At 45.0% G+C, this 23,915-nt stretch overlaps 1 protein-coding gene across 2 annotated transcripts; it reads left to right on the forward strand.

Moving 5' to 3' along the window:
- The first annotated feature begins 255 nt into the window (after window positions 1-255).
- LOC108935854 (proto-oncogene vav-like) lies at window positions 256-15,242 on the forward strand. 2 transcript variants are annotated; one of them, XM_018754789.2, is made up of 27 exons: window positions 256-499; window positions 3,408-3,524; window positions 5,652-5,710; window positions 6,747-6,812; window positions 6,903-7,011; window positions 7,489-7,587; window positions 7,737-7,805; window positions 8,077-8,180; window positions 8,266-8,365; window positions 8,458-8,553; window positions 8,808-8,876; window positions 8,972-9,058; window positions 9,274-9,359; window positions 9,662-9,800; window positions 9,965-10,074; window positions 10,223-10,324; window positions 10,633-10,727; window positions 10,929-10,951; window positions 11,060-11,102; window positions 11,330-11,460; window positions 11,700-11,765; window positions 11,896-11,927; window positions 12,156-12,266; window positions 12,379-12,466; window positions 12,591-12,711; window positions 12,997-13,160; window positions 14,596-15,242. In XM_018754789.2, exons 1-27 carry the CDS (start codon window positions 296-298, stop codon window positions 14,647-14,649), a joined length of 2,544 nt encoding a protein of 847 aa, XP_018610305.2. In that variant the 5' UTR covers window positions 256-295; the 3' UTR covers window positions 14,650-15,242. The 2 variants fall into 2 exon arrangements, with proteins under 2 accessions (XP_018610305.2, XP_018610306.2); XM_018754790.2 differs by having other exon boundaries at window positions 7,492-7,587.
- The last annotated feature ends 8,673 nt before the right edge of the window (window positions 15,243-23,915 follow it).

The raw sequence follows: 23,915 nt of genomic DNA on the forward strand, positions 1-23,915 counted from the left end.
CAAAAGAAATTCTAGGAACATGTGAGCTGCAAGTTCTGTTATAACTAGGACTCGTACTGTACACCTTTTTCTGCTGTTGTGGTTGAGGCCAAGTCTGTATTCACAGCCTCTTGGTAACATGTAAGTGCTCTTCAAACTCTTGCGGTGTGTTGAGCGCTGTGGGGCTGGTGAAAAAGCGGAAGCTGAAGTGAGAAGCGCCCTGCCCCACCCCTCCCCCAACCTCATCCCCTTGCACTACACAGCAGTAGCAGCTGCCTCCAACAATAGACGTGCAACCCTGTAGCCTTGTGCAGTCATGGACCTCTGGAGGCAGTGCATTGCCTGGCTAATCCGCTGCCGCGTGCTACCGGAGAATCACCGGCTCAGCTGGGATAGCACCCAGGTGTGTGATCTGGCCCAAGCGCTGCGAGATGGTGTCTTGCTCTGCCAGCTGCTCAACAATATCCAGCCCATGTCTATCAACCTGAAGGAAGTCAACCTTCGGCCGCAGATGTCCCAGGTAACAGTTTAGGGTTAGGGTGTGCAGTGTATGTTCACTATGTGTCTATACCCTAATGGTATAGACAGATATGTCTTCTTTGAAGAAGCGTTAATTGTGCTGTTAGCGCTCAGCTGGAACACTGGGATGGAAGTTGTCATCTGTTCTTGCAATCTGAGGTTGTGACCCCAACTCTCTTCTGGACCGTCGAAGTCATGGTCATATTGATGTTCTGCATCCTGCTGTGTATATGATCGATTAACAAATGTAATCATGTTTCTAATTACGACAGGGACTTGTTTCACTGACAGCTGTAAATATTCTTTTTAAGTATGTGTGTGTGTGCCTTTCTGTTCAGACCAAGACAGACAAGATAAATATGGTAAAAAAAAAAAAAAACATGAAAGTCCAGGTAGAAGATAAAAATGGTAACATTGCTGAAAGTTCTAAAATATTTCCTTGGCCTTTAGTTCAGTATGTTTACGGAGTAGTAGCTGATGCAGCTGTTGAACACTAAGAGTTAAAGGTAGGTCAACTTTGGTAAGCTGCAGAATATTGGGACAGCTGGTAGCATAGTGGTTAGGGCTACTGCCTTTGGGTCCAAAGGTTCCAGGTTTGATTCTCTATCTGTGGTACCCTTGAGCAAGGTACTTACCCTAAATTACTCCAGTAAAATTACCCAGTTGTATAAATGGGTAAATGCTTGTAGCTGTTACATTGTAAGTTGCTTTGGAGAAAAGCATCAGCTAAATTAATAAATGTAGAATATATGACCATATACAGAACTGTATTATGGTCTCTCTAACTGAACTCTTTAGCACCTCTATTTGAGTTTTCCACTTCTGTATCAACAGCAGGGGACCTTTACAAAAAGAGGGATCAGGACTCCTTTTCTTTGACCACTGGTGCCAAACATCTGTTTCTCTTTGAGGGCACAGCAGAAGGATCTGTTGGCAGTGAATTGTAGTACCCATGGAACTCAATCTGTTTGCCCAGACTGAGTATAGTATGTTTACAGATATCTGAGACAGAGTTACTGAGACTGATTTGGAATGGACACCCCTACCTTCTAATGCTATAGACAGAAAAACTCATTCTTTGGTTTCTGACCATATTGCTTTGTCCTGGGATTACATTTACCCACTTAACTGACACTTTTTTCCTGAAGCAACTTACAACGTTAAGCTACCTGTAATTATTCACTTATTTTTTATAGCTGGGTAATTCTTACTGGAGTAATTTAAGTTAAGTACCTTGCTCAAGGGTAATGCAGCTGGGATTCAAACCTGTGACCTTTAGGTCCGAAGGATAACACCTCTAACCACTACACTACCAGTTGCTTCTGCTTTGCTGCATCTCAATATCATCATTAAAATAGATGGACTGAAGTGGAAAAGTTTGCAGATAATTCTGTGACAAACTTCCCATTGATGTCCACATGCAACACTGGATACCCGTGAAACTGAGTGGGTCTGTAGTTAGTGATAACTATAGAGCAGAATGCTGTCCACCAAGTGCCAGGGAGATCAGCTCATACCATGGTTCGGCTCAGATTGGGGATGTAGCAGGTAGCACGATGCTGAGCACCAGTGCCCCTGTGCCGTCTTCCTTATTTGGTTTGCTTGTATCACTAGTTAGTTTTTATCACCACTGAATTTGAAAAACTTGTCAGCAATGTTGAACACACACACACAAAAACTCTGAAAAAGAGAAACAGCCAGCACTGGGTGTCTGGGTGACTCTGAGTGACTTTGATTAATGTTCCTGTTTTTCAAATTATAAAAAAAAAAAAAAACGCTCCCCTTGCCCTCACTACCTTAGCGCTGTTGCAGCCGGGCACCAAAGCTGTGAGTCACGTTGCTGAGCTGCGTGTGTGGGTGTGAAGAGTGTCTTTCTGTCATCTCAGCAGCCTAAAATGCGTAGCCACAGCAGTGAGTGGCTGAGGAGGGATGGGCTGGAGCTACTCGTGTGTGTGCGTGTGCATGTGTGTGTGCGCGGGCGTTAGGAACAGGAGTTTAGCGAACGTCTTGTGTTGGATATTAGCGTCTTGTTTATTCACACTTGCATCAATGTGGGCAGGAAAGCATATTACATTGTAACAGATACAACAGGTCCACCTACTAATTTTCCATATGGTTCTTCTAAAATATTCATGTTTACTCATTTAGCAGAGCCTTTTTTCCAAAGCGACATCCAAGTCAGAAAACAAAAGTGCATTTCATGAACAGAAAGAAATTGACACCGACATTGTTTGCCCTGTTGTGAAATGCAAGCTTTTTCCAGCGGACGTTGCAGAAGTAGATACAGTACATGTTGAATTGATAGAGAGTAACTTCTTTTTAATCTAACAATAATAAATATAATGGTAACTAATGGATAATGAAATGCAAATTTATGGAGGCAGAACTTTAGGCTTTTGATTTTGGAACCCTTGTGAGTGGAAGTAGCTGATATCTCAGTGGTTTGAGCTGCTGCTTTTGGTTTTCAAGGTTCAAATCTCACTACTGTTGTCAGTGAAACGAGTAAATGAGAAGTACATATAACAATACGTCCTCTGCAACAGCAGTGCTCTGCTGAATTTGTTATAACTGGTTAGTCTCTGCTCCGTGGTGGTCGTCTTGTACCACACACTTGCCGTACCTGTATGCGATGCACCTACAATATATTTAGCATTGTGCTCAGGTCCTGAAACGCTAAGTCTGATTTTTGGGGTTGCACAACCTATGGACGGCAAGTTTTAAGAGTTCCATGCACATTGTTACCAGTGCCTTCTCAGCATGTTGTTTAAGAGCACCTTCCTGACATTTTTCTGAACAACCGTGGCCCTGAAGCCCCAGGGTGGGCCGCTAACTTGCACCATTAGACCCGTTCTCTGCTAAAGCCCAACTTTTTCCGGTGACTGGCCTTAAAGCATGTCTCTTTTCTGCAGTTCCTCTGTCTGAAGAACATCAGGACCTTCCTCAGCACATGTGAGCAGCACTTTGGGATGAAGAAAAACGAACTGTTTGAGGCTTTCGACCTCTTTGACCTTCGGGACTTTGCAAAGGTGAGGGAGGCTCATGACCTTGCAACAGTTGCTGATGTGTATGCTAGACACTTTTCCCTCCTAATCTTCCTACTCCGGTAAAGCCCTGTACCCTCATAAGACATGCTGTGGCCTCCATAAAATATGGTATTTTTAATTTTGAGAAAGGAACCTAGATGATCTGTCTTGATTGAGAAGATAAAATATCCAGTACATGTATGCCTGTCTGTATTGCAGGCATGGGTTTAATAGTTTTTCATTTATTAATTTAGCAGATGTTTTTCTCAAAAACAATTTATAACTGCATGAACAAAAGTGCATTTTACAACAGATTAAATATTAGAGATTTATGGATCTTGAAGGATGCATGATTAGGTGAAGCAGCTAGTGTAGGGGTTAGAAGTGCTGCCTTTGGACTAAGTGGGTGCAGGTTCCACTCCCATCTCCTAAAGTAGTATCCTTGATCAAGGTACTTATGCTATATTGCTCCATTAAGAATTATCCACCTATATGAACAGGTAAAGGTAAATGAGAAAATCTGTGTTGGGTATTTGAATAGGTGTGCGTGGTTTCTACAGTAAACCAATATTGTGTGTGCACGTTTCACTTGGGGGTCTAGTATTATTTAAGCTTCTGCAGAGCTGGTTTGGTACTGGGGGCACGGTGGGTTGGACCGGGTCCTGCTCTCCGGTGGGTCTGGGGCCCAAGTCCCGCTTGGGGTGCCTTGCGATGGACTGGCGTCCTGTCCTGGGTGTGTCCCCTCCCCCCTTCAGCCTTATGCCCTGTGTTGCTGGGTTAGGCTCCGGCTCCCCGCGACCCCCCGTATGGGACAAGCGGTTCAGACTGTGTGTGTGTGTGTGTGTGTGTGTGTGTGTGTGTGTGTGTGTGTGTGTGTGTGGGTGGGTGGGTGGGTGTGTGTGTGTGTGTGTGTGTGTGGGTGGGTGGGTGGGTGTGGTTTGGTACTTCCTCATTAGATTCCCTGCTGTGTAAGTTACAAGCTGAAGAACTAACCCCAGCCACCAGTCAGACATGGGGTGCAAAGCACCAGAATCTAAATTCAGTCTCCTAAGTCTGCAGAGCCAACAAGCAGAAATAGTGAAGCCCTGAGAAGTGGAACCCAACCAAGAGGTTTTTTCAGACCAAAAATCTTCTGTACTCTTAGATTATATTCAGTGGGAAGTAATGGAAAAAGAAATCTCAGCTTGTTGAACTCTGAGATGTTATCTAGTGGACTGCTGCTGTAAGACGGCATACAGCACAAAGGTGAAACTAATTAAATTACCTTGTGGAGATGAAGTAGGGCATATTTGTATTACTCAAGGATGCATTGACATTCACCATCGCATGTGACTCAGAAACAGCCCCCTTCCTAAAGCTGATCCGATTTTTATTTCCTTAAAGATGGAGAAGATCGGTTGTAATCCAGTTCACAGGTTTTAATCCAATGATCTACTGAGGAAGGAAACAGCGTGTAGAGTTTTGCTGTTTTATAAATATTGAGTAGTTTGTGAAAAAGAATAAAGAGCAACACTGAGAATAACCCCATGTGTGTCATCACACCTCTATATAATCCCCCATCTCTTTATTTACATTTATCTGATACGTTTATCCTAAATGACTTGCATTGCAACTCAACATTATTTACTCATCTACAGAGCTGTGTAATTTTATGGGAGCAATTTGGGGTAAATATCTTGCTCAGGCATACAACAAGAGTTGCAATTCAAACCTGAGTTTTGTGATTGTGAGGTGAGGACTGTAACCACTACTCAGCCTGCTGCCCTCCACCATATACTGTTACTATCTAAGTCTACCCTCACCATCTTTTTATGTCATCACTGTTTCACTATCGCACACTTGTCACTGATGAATTCTCTGTCTCAGGGTCTGCACCATCACCTTCCCTTTGTACCATAACTGTCTGTCCATATCACTTTGTTTATATACTCTGTGTTTCTGTACCATTCCTTTGCCTCAGTATTTTCACCTTCCCTTTATTTCCTCACCATCTATCAAATAATGTCACCATCCTCCCATACTATCAGCGTCTCTGTATGTCCAGTCTGTCTATACCCTCATCGTCTTTCTGTGCCATCACTGTCTCTTTGTACCATCACCATCTTCCTCACTGTCTGTTCTTCATTTCAGGTCATTAACAGCTTGTCAAGTCTGTCGTACACAAGCGTTTCAAGAAACTGTGGAATACAGTAAGCATCTTGCCACAAATGCAATCTAAGGATTGTGGTTTGCAGAAATGCAATAGTAATATTAGCTTTGAAACACTCCCTCAAAGTCTGAAGTCACGAGTCCTACCCTTTATCTTGTAAATTGCACAAAGTATCTGTTGTTTTGTGCCCAAGCTGTGACTTCTCTTTGAGGTGGTTGCTCCCTTAGTCACTGTCTGTCTGCAGCAACGGACTGTTGCTGCTACCACGTAGCATTGCGGCCTCCGCTTTGTTACTTTCAATTCATTTAAACCTCAGACCTTACAAGAAGGGCTACGATTTTCCTGTATTTTTTGTAAAATGACACAACACCAAAGTGTCCCCCCCCCCCCCCCCCCCAAAAAAAAAAACATTGTTTGTTTATTTGGATATGTCCAACTTTTCATGATTTTACATAAATCTTGCGTGGGATGTTGTAATAGATGCATGCATGTATATGGGTGCTTTATTCATTAGAATAGTCCAGGAGATTGTATGCCCACAACTCATTTTTGTACAAGGACTGAACAAATTTCCCAGCATGCACCGCAATGTAAAAGCACTCTCAATCCTGCTGCAAGCCTGGACATCACATCCCTTTCCTGTCCCAAAGTGCAGATGCTGTCTCAGCTGTTTCTTCACTTTGTGGCTTTAAATAGGCTAAAAATTCTAAAATAGGCTTCGTGGGGGACATGCTGGACTGCAGGAGGTGTATCAGACTTCCAGCAATGTGAAATAACATGAACCGTAGTGTGACTGAGCTGTCGCTGGACTCAGGAGGTCCTGTTAAATAAATGAGACCAGAGGGTCACAGGTCAAACAAGTCACATATTTTTGCAGGCCATCGATAGAAATGACTTGTGAGATTATTCGCTTTTAGTGTTGTCAGCTCCCAAACGTTTCCTGGAACTGCCTTTTCTGAGATGTCAGGTCAAGAACAAAGTACAAAATGGGTAATTTAATTCATCGGCTTTTCTTCAAATGTACAAGCCATTGGAGAAGCGTTTCTTCAGCCAAGTGTGCTTCTGGCCCCCAACAGGCCCTTTCCAGTTGAACCCTGCATCCCCGATGAGGACATCTACAGCGGCCTGTCTGAGGAAATAGAGTGAGTTTCAAATTTGCTTTCTGTGGACTGGCTTTAGCACACTGTGTGTGCGTGCGTGCTTCAGCAGTATGCTTCCCTGCACCTTTGCAGCTGCATGGAGGATGAGAACGATGACTTGTATGATTGCGTGGATGAGGACATTGATGACGGTGGTGAGATATACGAGGACCTGATGAGATCTGAGGAGCCTCCACAGATGGTAAGGAACATCATCGGAGGTCGCACTGCTTTCATAGAACTCATTTAAAGGGATCATCAATACCAGTCACTCTGGGAAAAGGTAAATGATGATGGTGAGATGGTATTGTAACGACTCGCGTTACTGTTTAAATGTAGATAGTTGCATTATGGGAAATAACATTAAATGGTGTGTAACCGCTGGGGCCACTTCGGGGGGAAATGGTGGCTTGCCTGTGTCTGCCACTGTGTTGGAAGAGTCAAGGGGCGCTAAAGCAGGCTGCCTGCAAGGGGAGGTCCTGGAGGAAAAGGGGTCCTCGGACCGAGAGCATTATTTCCCTTGTGCTGGTGTTCGAATAAACCGTTTGTTATGAACGCTGCCTCTGTGTCCTTCTTCGCCCCATCCAAACCCATGGTGCTGCGCGCCATAGTATTATTCAGACACAGTCGTCCTTTCTGGTCCTTGATCCCCTCTGAGACAAGTTATCTTCTCATACAGCAGCAAAGGGTCACTGAGGTGGACAAGAGAAGCTGTTGCCTTCAGGAAATCTCACAGACAGAAGAGAAGTACAGCAACACACTGGAATCAATCATACAGGTACAGCACACACCCACAAAGGCACACACATTGTACAGATGCTGGTTTTGCACTCTGCACTAAAGCTATCACTTGCTCCAGGAGCAGCTCTTGAGGGGGAAATTATTTAGTTCAGCTGCATTTGCCATGTCTACTCTGGTTTCCTTTAGCACTTCATGAGGCCTCTGCAGAGCCTGTTGCTCCAAGAAGACATTGAGAGCATCTTCATCAACTTGGAGGTGGGTGCTAGCTAAAATGAGACTCCTATTCCCATTTTTTTATAGAACTGAGCTGGAAATTCCATGTACTTTCCGTACCTGAATTGCATGCGGAGATCTCGCATCTAGAAAGACACGACAACGTGTAGCTTCACCAAAATGCCAGTGGAAATTTCAGCGGCTACTCTCGTGGGCCATGGTGATGTTTTGAATGGTGAATAAGCAAACAACAAGCACATTCATGAAAGTGGCCAAACAGCCTCAGCTCATGCAAGTTTGTATGTGACTGTAGGAGTTAGCAGACACACACCACAATCTCCTGGAAGACACTCGTCACTCAATTTATGAGTGTGGGGCCTTCAATCTCCACCAGGTCTTCATCAGCTACAAGGAGAGGTACGCCAGTGTCATGGTATCTCCCTGTGGTCTGTGTGGGGCCAACGTGTGTGACTTCTGACATGACCGTGAAGCCTGTCCACAGGTTGCTCCTTTACGGACGGTACTGCAGCCAAGTGGAAGCTGCCGCAAAGCATTTGGACATGCTATCCGCCACGTACTCGGATGTACGAACAATGCTGAAGGTGAGACGGAGGAAATTATGGGGTCTGGTTCATTTTGAAAGCAAAGGACAGCAGGGTTCCCTCCATGACTCCCCTCTCGCTTTGCGGTCTAGGAGTGCGCCCAGTGTGCCAACAACGGAAGATTCACTCTCCGAGACTTACTGATGGTTCCCATGCAAAGAGTACTCAAATACCACCTGCTGCTACAGGTACGTATGGGTGTGTGGTGCGACAGTTATTAATTTCAGTGATTGTGGGTGTTAAGGGGATAGCTCGTGGTTTATAGTGAAACAAGTTTTTGTGTATCTGCTCCACTGCTTGATTTTTTTTTTTTTTTTTTTGTTATAAACTGGTCTGCTTGTAAAGCTACTGAGCGTGTGAAACAGAGAGCGATAACAATAACATGCATGTGTGTGGGAGTCTGCACGATTTAATGCATCACTTTTCCATCCTGTGTTTCTAGGAGCTCATGAAACACACTACCGATCATGCTGAGAAGGAAAACTTGCGCACAGCCCTGGACGCTATGAGGGTTTGTGAATGGACCCCCCCTCACCTTTGTGTATTTCCGTACATTTGTGTATGTGCGTGTGTGTATGCTTTCATATATCTATGTCTCTGCTTCAGGATTTGGCACAGTGTGTGAATGAAGTGAAGCGAGATAATGAGATTATTCGGCAGATCACTGCATTCCAGCTGTCCATCGAAAACTTGGTGAGTCCTTCGTCTCTTTGATTACATGGCTGCAAACTTATTGCTTCATCTTTGTAAAGGTAGCATTACAACTTCTAGGGTAAAGGTGACATTTTTCTGTGACTTAGGCAGAGGAATAATTTGGCAAAAATTTTCTGCATTTCTCTGCTTGAACAGTCCCCACTTCCGCTTCCATGCCAAAATGTAAATTTACTCACTTCCTCTTTTTCCTTCAGCAACAGCCCATTGCTCATTATGGCCGTCCCAGAATCGATGGGGAATTGAAGATATGCAGCTCAGAGAAGAAGTCAAAACAGGACAGGTAAGGAATTGAAAGGTGGACTGGGCAGCCACGTGTAACATGAAGATATGGCTAAGTAGAACATGACCCCGGAGTTGTGGTCACTTGTAATATGTGGGTGTGGCTATGTAGAATATAACATTTGTGTCATAGCAATGTAGAATATTATCCCGGAAGTGTGATCACGTGTACCCCTGGGTGCAGTTAAGTAGAACATAACCTTAGAAATGCTGCCGTGAGTGTACAACTACATGGAATACAACTGAATGGGTGTCTCTAGGTTTTGTAGAAGCAGGTGACTTTGTGCATCTTCCTCTTCATAGATATGCCTTCCTATTCGACAAGGCCATTCTGGTGTGTAAGAGGAAGAGCGGAGACAACATGGAGCTGAAGGACCTCATCGAGCTGAAGATCTGCCACCTCACAAACGAGACGGACGACAAAAACGAGAAGGACAAAAAGGTGGAACAAGCTTCTCAGATGCTATTCCCTTTTCAGTACTTTTTCAACTGTTCTTTCCAAATCTTGTATTGAAGAACAAGGATCTGTATGTATGCATATGGACACACACACTTGTTCCAGCTTGCTTATTCGTGTCCATTAAATGGAATCTGTCTTTGTTGCAGTGGTGTCACACATTCTGCCTGGTAAATGCACGCAGACAGCCTATTTTTGACCTCTACTTCAAAACCAAGGAGCTCAAGAAGAAATGGCTGGAGCAGTTCCACATGGCATTGTGAGCACATAAAAAGACGTTTTTAAAATCTTGAAAATATGGGTTGCGGGTTTGTTTACTGGTTAAATGTTTCCTAGTTTTTTGGAGCTTTGTTGGAATGTTGCTGGAACTTTCTTGGTTTGGGACTGTTACTTTCTTGTGTCCCCAGCTCAAACATGTCTCCTGAGAACAGGACAGCCAATAACCATGACTTCATTATGCACACCTTTGATGGGACCATGTCCTGTAAGGCCTGTCACATGCTGCTCAGGTACAACCTTCAATAAATAACATGTATCATCTCTGTTGGTTGTGAAATGGTTTGAAAGGTGGTAACTCATCTGCCAGCAAGGTGTACTGTAGCTCCCTGCTGGGTTTTGTTTTCATCTTACCTGAAAAGGGAAGGATATAATGAGCTAGGCCATGGGACCAGTAGATGACCAGGAATAGATGATGATCAGGACATTTTCAACTGGGTAGAGCAAGACAGCCAGTCAGAATGTGTCAGGGTTTGGCTGTAATTAGGACTTCATACCAGAAGAAAATTCATTGTCATCTTATCTTCTCCTGCTTCCTCAGGGGAATCTTCTTCCAGGGGTACCGATGTACTCGCTGTTCAGCAGCTGCTCACAAAGAGTGTCTCAGTCGGGTGCCCAGCTGCAGGAAGAACTCAGGTTCTTGCTCTTCTACCACAGCTGGATATAGTTAAACATTAGGCCTCACAGGAGATCTTTCCACAGTAGCTTTTTTTTTTTTTTTTTTGTATGGTGTAAACTGCTGGTTGAGAATGATGAATAGTCCAGCAAAAAAATTGCAAAGGTTTCCTTCTGAAAACAACTCAGCTCAGTCTCACCTATGTCTCTTTTCTCTCCTAGAGAGCTCTGGAATGCCACGAAAGGTTGGTTCTGCTTAGCAGGGTTTTTAGTTTATTGGGAGTATTTAATAAATTCCTTGCCTGCCTTCCCTTTCCAGTATCAGTCATATCTAACCGTAGTGTCATTTTTAGAGGGAAAACAAGAGAACGCCACCGAACATGCAACCCAAAGCAGGTGAGGGCTCACCTTTCAAGGCAAACTTCAGTATTTGCTCTATATATGCTAAGACTTTGAAAAGGAGCTGACATGCAGACAAGACTATTTTAGTGTAAATGTCTTCATAGGAGGGGTGTGGTAAACAGTACCTGGAACAGTGCATCTTGAATGTGTGTCTTTGGGCTGACATTGGAGTCACTGAGCTCAGTGACTTGTGTAGCAATACATCACTCTGTCTCCCTCAGATTTGGTGGAGGTGTTCCAGGACTACTATGGGTGTCCCCCACCGCCTGTAGGATACGGCTACCCACTTGCTCTTACCCAGGGTGACATTGTAGAACTGATTCGCAGAGAGCGTGACCCGCAGTGGTGGGAGGTGGGTATAGTAGTACTCTCAGATCATGCCATGGCAGGCAAAATGCATCCCCCCCTCTAAATAAATTCTGGATCTCTATATATGAGAATTGCTTTCCATTTTGTGTTATCTGCTGAGTGTTACTGTGTAATCATCCCTCAGTTCCATTGTGTGAATCGTGAAGTGTTGCGTTGCCAGGTGTTGCAATGTAACACATAGGAGGAAACTTGTAATGATCTCTGGCTCCTCCATCATCTTAGGGCTCCAATGTAGTGACTGGTGAAAGAGGCTGGTTCCCTTGCCACAGCGTCCGTTCGTTCATCCCGGTGAGTTCCATCAACAGGTTATCTGGAAATTCATTACACTGAGGTTCTGCTACTGAAAATGGCTTCAGAATTCCTTTTGTTATAGACACCATTGTTATGCCCAATCTGCATGTGTCTTCTCTACCCACAGAGAGGTACTTCAGATCTCAAAGCATTTCCCTGGTAAGCAGAACTAAGCAGCTGTGTGCATCTTGGCAATGGCTCATCCGAGCAGTTAGTCACATTTAGCACATTCCCTTTCAGACTGATATTGATGTTCTCCTACTGACATTGACTTTCTCTCTAGTTTACTACACTTTGGGTCCTTGAAGAATCACATTGTATGCATGAAGCCCTAAACATGTGGATCTCTAACACTGAGACAACTCGTCTACTATCCATGGCCTGCAGGTTTGCTGGAAACATAGACCGGAATGTAGCAAAGAACCTGCTGCTGCCTTGCATGGAAGGGACCTACCTGGTCCGTCAGAAAGACGGCGAAGAGTTTGCCATCAGCATCAAGTGAGAACCCACACTGCTTTTGTGCATGGGTTCAGATCCAGAGCACCAGTGCCCACCTCGGTTTGTCTTTTGCGTTGGCAGCTGGCAGTTACGTGTCCCTCTTTCTCTGCAGGTTCAGGGCAGAGGTCAAGCACATCAAGGTCACATGCATGAAAGGACTGTTCCAGATAAATGAAAAGAGGGCCTTCAAAGGGTTAGCTGTACGTATTCAAGTTTGGCTAGACACCCCCAGGCACGCTCTAAAGCACAACAAACTTACAAGTCAGTAACTCATAGAAGAACAAGGCATACTGATACTGTTGCTATTCTGTGTTGCTCTTCCAGGAGCTGGTGGAGTATTTTCAGCAGAACACGCTGAGGGAGTGTTTCAAAGACCTGGACTCCACACTGCAATTCCCCTACAAAGAGCTCAACGAAAACAGTGTCCAGTCCCCATCCTCTGATTGTGAGTTTTCCCACAGACCCACTCAAAACCTGTTACAAACCCCTCAATGAGCCAAACCCAACTCATAACCATACGCAAAGCCTGACGCCAACACTGATGTACTGAATCCTGTTCAATAAAATGAAGATAGCTATAGTTATGCTACTGACAAGGATGCTACTGCACTGTACACAAATTACATTGTGTATATTGTCATATATAATTTCATTTGCTGATTTAAAGGTTATAGGAGTACAGTGAGTAAACTAGGACCAAAATAAAGTCCAATGTCCTGCACCATCTCAGTCTCCTCTGCAGGGGGAAACGATCGCTATGTGGGGTGGGCACGAGCCCTATATGACTTCTCGAGACGAGATTCGAGTGAGCTCTCATTGCGTGCGGGTGATGAAGTGAAGATCATTTCCAAGGATGCCGCCGAGGGCTGGTGGATGGGTGAGGTATATGGCCTGGTGAGAGACTCCTCCCCCTCCTAGTGTCAGATTCAAAAGCTTTGATTCTTCAACTTACATTACATACATCAGAACAAATGCATGTGGCACACAACTGACCTTCTGTGGCAGTGTAGGGTACTACACCATTTCCATCTAGTCCAAAGTGTGGCACGCTGGTGGCACCAAATGCCTAACCCTAACAGATTTACATGTATTTGTTTATCGGACACGTTCCTAAAAAGTAACTTACTGTGATTACTGCGTAGTATTTCTCTAACACCTTTTTCATCCAAGTCGAACATAAGGCAAATGTATTTTACTAGTGAGAAAAGGAGAGCAGGGGGTGAGGTGGTGCAGCAGGTTTTGCCAGTGCCCGCTGTGTGGCGGGTCTGAGGTTCAAGCCCTGCTTGGGGTGCTGTCCAGGGTTTGGCCCCTCCTCCTCCAACCTTACGCCCTGTGTTTGCGGGTAAGGCTCTGGCTTGCTGGGACAAGCAGGTTATTCACAACGGATGGATGGAAAAGCAGAATATACTATGGGCATCTTCATGAAGATGAATTAAAAATGTGAAGGTATTAAAATTGGAATGAAGATTAAATTTAAATTCACCTTCAAAGTCAATGCACATGGACCTTAAGCTGAAAATGTAAATCCCTGCTTTACATACTGTATTTAGCTGATGCTTTTCTCCAAAGCAACTTACGAAGTTAAGCTACTTACAATTATTTACCCATTTGTCCGTCCGAACCGTTCGCCGCATACGGGGCACGAGGAACTGGTGCCTTACCTGGCACACAGAGCATAGGGCCGGAGGGGGAGGGGACACACCCAGGACGGGACGCCAGTCCGTCGCAGGGCACCCCAACCGGGACTCGAACCTCAGACCCACTGAAGAGCAGGACCGTGGACCAACCCACCGCACCCCCTCTATTTACCCATTTGTACTTACTTATGTCTACTGCCCCTTTGTATAGCTGGTTAATTTTTACTTGAGCAATTTAGGGTAAGTACCTTTGTCAGGGGTCTTCCAGCTGAAGGTGGGATTTAAACCTGTGACCTTTAGGTCCAAAGGTAGCAGCTCTACATTTACATTTATTCATTTAACAAATGCTTTTCTCCAAAAGTGACTTACATTTCAGAAGAAAAATACAATGAGTGCATTACATCAACAGGAGAAACTTGGATGCAGACGCATGATTCTAATGTGCAGTCAATTTGTCACATCCCACCATATGAGACAGTGTACATCACACAAGTAGCTGCATAAAGGTTTATCCATAATCCACCAATTTCTGATCACAAACCACTATATTGCCAGCTGCCCCGGCTCCGTCACAGTTGGTCCCTCCATATGATCTCTTGGTTGGCATATCGGTGTGTGTAGGATTTATGTTGTGCTTTCACAGCTGTCTTACTCCTTTCAGCAGTATTTCTCTGTCCCTTCTGTGTCCTAAGGTTGGGCTCTTCCCGGCAAACTATGTGGAAGAAAACTACTCCGACTACTGCTGACAGAGTTACTGAGACTCAGAGCCACTGATACTTTTAACCATGGGAATAAAGATCCACAGAGACACACAAAACAGCTGAGACAGTGGGAAATGGACATTTGGACACCAGAACCAGTAGTCTGAAAATGGTATCCTCGGGTCTAACGGGATGTTTCCAGTCCCACTAACACTCTGTTGCTGGTCTTTTATTTTATTACTTTTTGTAACTTATTTTAATTCCTACTTTAAAGCCATGTTTTTTTTTTTTAAATTTTTTAAATTTTTTTTTTTTTGAGACTTCTTAGTAATTACAGAGAGGTGCCATAGAAAACGTACACAGGCAAGGAAGTCTCGAATTCAGGTTTATAGGTCTCTGTATTTGCACTTTAGCCGATATCCACCTTTCCATTTACTACAGCTGAACTGCACCTTTTGAAATGTGTGTTTTTATCCAGTAACTCACAAAGCAGTAACCATGTGAAGCCAAAAAACGATATACTGTGAGATGCTCTGTACATTTTTATCCTAACTGGACAGACTAAAATACATAATGAAAATGCACTGTGTAGTGCAGTTATGAAAAAGTGTATCTATTTGTGCAGTAAAAATGAAATAACCCGCTTTTTTGGATGTTTTCTTTTTATAACAGAATTAGTGTTTCTCCATGTGGGCACCGGCTGTGTTGGAGCAATTTTTTTGAGGTGCAACGTGTAAGAAACAATCATCCATAGGAAACTAGTTTTTGGTGTCCTGCTGTCTTTTGATCAAATGTCTGTCTGAAACCACTTGTTCCATACGGGGTCGTGGGGAGCTGGAGCCTAACCTGGTAACACAGGGCGTGAGGCTGGAGGGGGAGGGGACACACCCAGTATGGGACACCAGTCCATTGCAAGGCACCCCAAGCAGGACTTGAACCCTAGACCCACCAGAGAGCAGGACCTGGTCCAACCCACTGCGCCCCCCCCCCTTTTTTTGGCCAAATGTGAAACTAAAATAAATGAAAATTTAAAATGAAATAAGCAGTTGAACCACGAGGTGGGAGCAGGCTCCAGAACAAAATCCATATTAGCATTATTAATTACGATACCGAATTTTGTGACTGTTGTATTACTTATAGCCACAGGGTGGCAACAATGAGGAAAATTAGAACGACCCCAAGCTTGTATTATAATTAGCCTGTTCAATACCACAACCACCACGTTATCTTTGCGGGTCGCTCGTGTAAGTCTTTTTTTTTTTTTTTTTTTTTTTTAATTAAAATGTAATTAAATTAATCTTGGGCATAATGTAAACACACAGACTTGTGCAATTTATTAATGTTATAAGAGGCTATTTTTTTTTTACATATAGTCTCTGGGTCTAATGCGGTTATAGACGCATTGTTTGAAAATTAATTAAAACAAAAAAAAAAAAACTGCATTCTAAACCTTTTCGGTTGACTTCGTTAGACCCACGTGTAATCTAAGCATGCGCTGCACGTGACTCATTGATCCATTTTTCTCGCTCGCGGCATGACAACAATCAAAATGAGCAATCGATTTACATTTAAAAAAAACACGTGTGCTTTTGTGCGCTGCTGTTACCGCACCTGGATTTAACAAGAAAAACGACGCCTGCAATTACCTTTGATAAAACTTAATACGATACATCCTTAAAATGCAGCAGCAGCAGCAACAACAGGAGGAAAAGATTAAATGAGTAAGTTGAACATCTGAGAGCTCATGAACCTCCGACCGGAGTGAAGAATAAACTTGTACGGTTTTTGCGGGCTCAGCGTCTCTGGCTTAATTACCATTTTGCATAATATTTTACAGTTGGGCATCAACTGCTGGTATTTGTTAGAAAGGGGAGAAAAAAAAAAGAGCCCGAATTACCTTGCATAACTGCGGAGGCGGTTTCTTATAAACCAGGTTATTACAAACGAGCCAAAAAATTGCAAATAAAACGCTGTGTACTCATTTTATTTTCCCTGTGTTCAATATCATATGAGCCATATGAGACGGGGTGTTTTTACCCCTTGTGGGGTTCTTTACTGGTACCGACTGGTCTTTCATTTGGAGCAAGTGTAGTATGATATCTGAGCTAATATTTCTATTGTATTGATTTAATTCTATCGGGCCTGGTAATAAGTAGATTTGCGCTATCTCTGCTCGTGCATCACGTGCGGCTGCCCAGGTAGGTGTACCTGGCACGCGAAGTCACGTGACGCAACCGTTGGTAAAACCAGCAAGCGCATCATCAGCCCGAACACTGAAAAAGGGCGCCGAAGGGGGGTTTCCGCTAGAGGGCGCTGTTGATTCACCTCCCGAAATACTTGCGCTGCTTTGTTCTATTACTGTATTTCCATCGCGCAATTTAAATGACAAACGCAAATACTGAACAGACATGAGACCTCAAGTACTGTATTGAACCTTCAGAAATGAACACATTTAAACGTAGGCTCTTTTGACGATGCCCACAGTTTAAATTCCCAGAGAATAAGCAGATGAAAATGTATCAACACGTGTAAAGATTCTGGGATCCTGTTTGTTTTCTTATAACAAATTTGAAATCTGGATTACTTTGCTCAGCCTGCCGATAAAAAAATGAGTGAAGCCATGGGGAACATCTTTCCAAAATGTCAAATTAAATTAACAGTGCTGTAATCAAATTGGACTGATTCTCTTATTTCTGCCCTCCGACACTCATGCGTGTTCCGCTGCTTGTGTCCATTTCGATAAGAGCCCTAATGGGAGGAATGATGGTTTATTTGACGGTGCTGCACTCATGAGCTCACAACTTTTCCCAATACTTCTTTCCCAACCTCTATGCCATTTGTCTTTGGTCATTTATTTGAGCATTTTTTTTCATAGACCAACACAGTTATTTCTAATAAGCAAAATGCACCCCCACTATCATCTGTCTGTTGCTTTACAGTTTTTAATATAGACCAGCATAGTGCTGCTGTTTCCAAAATTTAGTCATTGAAACCCTTAATAAAACATTTGGGCTTCAGGCTGTACTTTGAATCCACACAATCCTGCCTCTCGATATGTAACGTAGGCTGTGCTGTCGATAGGACTTGTCCAAGTGAACATAGTAATGGAAGGTGGATGGTTGTGGACAGAAGTGGGCTGCAGTGAACAATGAGGACATTTTAACAGGCCGTGACATTAGCAGGAGCTGGTGGGGAGGGGTGAAGGACTTCCGACAGGCCCAAGGAGGTACTGTGGTGGTTGACAGAGATCTGGGATCTATGTGTTAGAGAAGAGAAGAGAAGAGAAGAGAAGAGAAGAGAAGAGAAGAGAAGAGCCGCTGGGGGTCCTCTTTGCCAACCGTGCATTGGACACTGCAAATGATGAATGACCAGATTGTTGTGATGCTGTGAATACAGGAACGGTTCCTCCCCTGAGGCCCACTATCCCACTTTCAATCTTTTATTTTTTCATGCGCTAACAAATGTATTTCTTCTCGATGTGTCAGTGGTTTGGTGCAGAAGGTTGCTTTGTTTCAAGTGTAAGGGAAGTGAGGCTGGAGTTGTCGGACCCTTGACCCTCACCCTTGCACCCTTAAATTGAGTACGCTGCCCGGAGGACTTCACTTCTGACCATCAGATATCCCAGCAAGCATTGCGGCGTCCTTTTCGCTTGGCTGTGCTCTTATTCCCTGAGCTAGGCCAGTCATGCCGTATTACTGCACCATACTGATCTTATGGAGACCATTTCGCCACTCACATCCATCAAAGAAATGGAGAAGAAAGCTCGGTCTAATGTAGTGCTCCTTATTTCACACACACAGTGTATATTTCCTCACAATATACTGAAACTGGATATTTTTCAGCGGCACTGGGTTTGTGTGCTCATGTTCAGATATTATTATTCTGTCCCGGAATCTGAGGGTGCTCAGATTGCTTCCGCTGCTCGCTCACTTTGAACATTCATTTCCCAATTAAACATGAATAAACCCGGAAAGAAACTGCCTGATGGAGGTTTGCAGAGGAACGAGAGAAAATGAGCTCCTACTTGAGGAGCTATCCAACAGCCTCTAACAGCTGTATTCAACAGCTGTATTCAAGGCTTCCCGTCACCATGGAGACACCTGTTCGCTCAGTGTCCTGTCACCATGGAGACAACTGCGGTTGACTCCTGGTCCCTTATTCATAGCAAGTCCCTCAAGGTCTGTAAGAAGCACTGTCCTGCGAGCACCGCTCCCCCCATACACCCTACCCACCACCTGCCTGCTCTTTCAGCTCTCTGACATCACCTTCCTCTTTCCTCCCTCCATTGTTAGTACTACATTGCTCCTTACACCCTTTTGCATCAGTATATAAATAGAATTGTGGGCTCATGGTTACAGGTCAGTACTTTGTCTTCTTTACTTGGTGCACATCAGGCACAGTGATTCACCAAATTCACATCGCAGGGTACAGGAATGCTGACAGGTAATGGGGCATTTTTGTGTTTCAACACAAAAGATTCAAACGAGAAAACAGAATCTGGGAAATGTGAGTCATGCATTTTATTGGGATAGCATTTGGAGTTATTTTCTGCTTTAGCAGCAGGGGGAGGGGGGATGCTGTAAGGATATTTCTCCCTGGAGCATCCCCACCTTCTTTCCGGTTTGTGTCTCTTTAACCTCAGATCCCTGAAGGGGCACTGCCTGGTCAAACTGGGCACCTCCTCGTTGTATGACATTGTCTAGTTTTGCTTGCCCTCTCTAGCCTGTTTGGTTATGCAGAGGAGCCCCTAATGATTGATTGTGTCAGCTGGAGGAGCATAAATCTATTTCCAGGCTGCAATCTGGGCCTAGAGATGGATAGCCCCCCAGAGGGCCAGACTGGGCTGGAGGACAAGCAGGTCAAGGGTCTGGCACAGGCATCGGCCCTAGGTGTGGAGGGGAGAGGGGCAAGAACATAGTGTTCATCTTCTCCAGACTCTGCTGTGGTGCTTAAACTTTATGAGCCTGCATCAGACCGTGGGTTTACTGGGAGATATTAAACTGCAGATTTATCAGCTCCAGAGTGGAGAGAAAGCTTTCTCTATGTTTATGCGTGCATGCGCGCGCTCATCCATGTGGGTGTTCTGCACTGTTGAATCCAAAGCCACCGCATTCTGCGCACTCGTGGGCTGATCACTGATCTGTGTCTATGCAGAGACCCTCCCCCTTTTCTTTTGGGGGGTGGGGGGGTGGGGGTATGTAGGTGGGATTCCCAGAATATCAGCCCCATCGTGGGCCAGGCTTAGCCTGGGAATGGGAGGATGCAGAGCATCCACACAAAACATCAATTTGGTTCTTTGAAGTTGCAACACTCCTGTTCTACCAGCTCCCTTTTGCATGAGTCATTGGGATGCTGGCTGCTGACTTGCGTCCTCCGTGAGCCGATTTTGTTTTCTGTTTTGTTTTAATCACGTGTGGCCGTGAAATAAGCCCCCTTGCAGGTTGGAATTCCTGGAACTCACAGCTTTGATATTTGACTGTAGATCCCACAGTTATAGTCTGTGTGTGTGTGTGTGAGAAGTAGTGCCATGACTGTGGTTTGGAAGGGTCAGTGTGATGGACTGCAAAATTAATCGGCCAAGACAATGGGTCGGACGCAGGAGATTCTTACAAGACGACATGATATTCACTTATTAACACACACACAAACAACTCCCCTCCCCCTCCTGACACAGAGCATCTGGACCCTCACTCACATGTGTTCACACACTCTCATTACTCCTTCCCAGCTGCTGTGTGTCTTTTGGCTTCCGAGTGATGTGCTTCTCTAGCTCTTCTCACCCAGAGTCTCCAGCGCGACGGGCTGCAAACGGAATTTATAAGCATGGATTAAATGTCAACGCAAGGAGGGAGTGGCTGCCCCCGGCACCCGGCACAGCTACCCGCTAGCCCCCCAAAGACAGCAACTAGAGTAGGGCCATAGCAAACTGCTTGCTCTGTCTGACCACCCCCCATCCTGTTGCTTTTCCTTGCCTTCCTTGCCCTCCTTGCCCAGCATCCCCTCACTGTCTCCTTCCTGTCTTCCCAGTCGACAGGGAATCGCAAAGTGCTGCTCGCTCCAGTGGCCATGGGAAAGTGCTCCACGTATTTTTTTTGGTTTACGGAATCAAAGTTATTCTTCCCCCTGAACAGTCAATCAAATCAGCAAAGTGCGAACCATACATGTGGCCCAGCAGTGGATCACTTTCTTTCTAAGTCCAAAGACCCGAGTAATGGATCACAGAGGGGGCTGAGTGGGTCTTACCAGCCACCACAGGGGCCACATTGCGCTGGGCTCAGAGATGATCCAGACACCCAGGATGCCTGTGACGCTGCTGGAGTAAGTCAGGGATAGACATGCCCTGCTGTGTGTGAACTGTGTCCACATCGTTGGTATGCTTCTCCTCTCTGCCCTCTGAGTCTGGGATTGTCGATTTACTGCTGGGCATGACCCCAGAGGGCACGCAAGGATGTTTTTCTCTCCGTCTCCAGTCTGGCAGCTTCCTGCTTGGCCCCATGTCTTGCAGTAAGCTCAGACTGCATCATTTCTAGAGCCCCAACTCTGCAATGTCTACTGGGAAAGTCACGGAATACACCGCAGGTTTGCAGGACTTGGGCTGAACTGGACGGAACTGGAGATTCATTCACAATGTGATCCAAGGGCTGAAAAATGGGGATTTTTTTTCTAAGATCCCAACGTGTGTGAGAGATGAGAGAGAGAGTGTGTTTATGGCCGCACACGTTTTTCACATATTGCGGGCACATTTCTCAATACCAAACCCTGAGAAATAGACTCTGCGGGGACATCTTCAGGATACAAAATGCTTTTTAAAAGTTATTCAGCTATTTTCAAAAGTCAGCTCTTTAAGAACAAACTGAAAGTGCAGAAACTTTTTTAGTGCGTTATGAACTTTTTTGTGTTTTCCACTCTGTGGTTAGGAGCCATGAACCGCATTAAGGTATGGGTCAGTGTGAAGTCACTGTGATGACATGTGAGCAAACATGAGTGTGTACGCACGCATGAGTGTTTGCGTGTGCACCAGAGTGCACGCGGGTGTTCGGGTGCATCCGCTGTGACACTGAGCCCACAGGCGATCCATCCTCTTTAGAGACAGCCAGTCAGGCCAGCTACCGTGAGCAGGAGTCTCGCAGACAAACAGAGCAAGAGACTGTCTTTTTGTGCATTTAACCTCAGATGAAGCCTTCAGACCCCAGAAAAAAGCAAGTCACGTTCACACAATCTTCCGTTTCCTACATGCTGCCACTGTCACGGCTTTGCCCATCACAGACACACACACCAACTTTCAGTTATTAACTAACCGTATTCACAGGTGCGGCTCAAAGGTAAGCAGGTCCTGGTAGCATCAGATCTAGTGTAGGTTTTCAGGCCGCAGCTTCTGAGAAATATTGGAAGAAATCCCATTTCACACCATTGAAGTTCTTCGGCAGCCGCACTTGCGGGTTCAAGTCCAGTGGGGGGACCTTAGTGTTTATTAAAATGTAACGCAGGTGAAATGTATGTGTTGCTTTGTATGACAGCGGCAGCACAGCGAAACCAATTCCTGAGACCCGCAACCACGCATATTTCACCTTCTTTAGTATTCATAGAAAAGTGGCGTTCTTTTTTCATTTTGGCTTTGCTGAGCACTGTTGTGTTTAGGCTAAGACTGTAGCTGTAACTCCATTTCCTCTCCAGGTTTGGCTGATATGGAGCACTAGGGTGGAGTGGACATGTCTACCGAACTCCCATTAAGTCGATGTTTAATCCACAGATCGGCGTAGGTTTGAAAATGCTCAGTCTGTGTGGAATTTGCGTGTTCGCCCCATGTCTGCTTGCGTTTCCCTGATCAGGACAAGTGGTTAATGAAAATGGAAGGATTAACCCAGAGAGACCAGCACTCCATAGAAAAGGAGTGTTTGAAATGTCATCATCAGAGCCACCCGTTGTCTTCTTCCTCTATCCTAACTTCTCCACACACACACACGTGACCGCAGACAATCAGGAGCTGGAAGATGAAGAGCTGGGTGAAGCAGTGCTGCTTCGAGGAGTGAATTGTCTCCAGCCTGAAATGATCTGTATTGATTCATGGAACGGTGTTTTGGTTTGCTTCCGAAAGGATCTTAGTTTGCCGAAGTCTCCCGTTGAGTTATTGTGCGAGTTACTGTGCACGGCTGTAGCGCTCTGTGTCTGATGTCTGCTGTGCGTCCAGAGAGATGACAGGGGCGAGTGTTTCTGAAGAATGAATTCTGGGGCCAGCTCTACCAACAGGCCACAGTGGTGAGTCACCTAGGACCCCCGGGGCTACCATGGAGCCATCTTTTTCTTGTCAGAACACGTTAGATTCTGGAATTCTGTTGGGAGGAAGACTTACAAAGTGCATTTATTCTAGAGCTGTCTTGGTGTGGAATGATTGTTGTGAGGAACTTCACAAGAGAAGGGAATGCTCATGGTACAGCCTGCTGCCTTCATCTGTATCCCATGTTCCCATGATTGGTCTGGCCTAATAACACCCTTTGGGGCAGCATTGGAATGATCCTCTGTGTGCAGGTGTGCACTTCTGGTGTGTGTGCTAGCTCATGCCTATGTGTGCATGTGTGTGATAAACCAGATTTCCGCTGTTTGTGTATACATCTTGAAAGACAATACGCAGAGATGACGTGGGCTCTCTGAAGTGGCAGTTTTGTGTTGCCCGTCAGAGTCTTTGTCTTCTTTTCCTTCTTCTTTGTGATCCAGAGAGTGATGCAGACAAAGTTTTTCATCAAAATGTCCAGAGTGATCTGCATCCTAATCAGCCTCAATCAGCCCTGCCCAGGGAGGTTTGCCTCAGGATGGGAAGAGTGTGGCAGGCCCACTGGCCACACCAACAGCAGCTGTCATCTCATTTTTGCCTAGGGGAATATCTGTTCGGGTGCAGGTGTAGGGAGCAGGAGAGGAGTAGGGACAAAGTGCCACTGAGCAGCCATTGATCAGCTTCCCTGTAACTAAAAGTCCAGGCAGGGGACCTTCCCCATAGCCCATTTCACATTTTCACAACAGGTCTGCATGTGTGTGTGTGAGAAGGTGTTGTCTCACTATACAGAGTAAAACCAGACACACTTAGAATATCATTGACCTTATTTTAGAAACTGCTTCTGCTTAGGAATGCCTAAACAGTGACAAAACAGTCAAGCTTCATGAATTGAAGAGCTGAAGGAGAAATCACCAATACGTACATGTGCTGCATGCGCGTGTGCAGTGACCCCTCAGGTGTGTTGTGACCCTCACATGTACAGTATCCTTGCAGGTGCAGCAACTATGCAGGTACAACCCACCCATGACCCAGAAGAACCAGA

Source organism: Scleropages formosus, chromosome 8, assembly GCF_900964775.1.
Source record: "Scleropages formosus chromosome 8, fSclFor1.1, whole genome shotgun sequence".
Classification (NCBI taxonomy): domain Eukaryota; kingdom Metazoa; phylum Chordata; class Actinopteri; order Osteoglossiformes; family Osteoglossidae; genus Scleropages; species Scleropages formosus.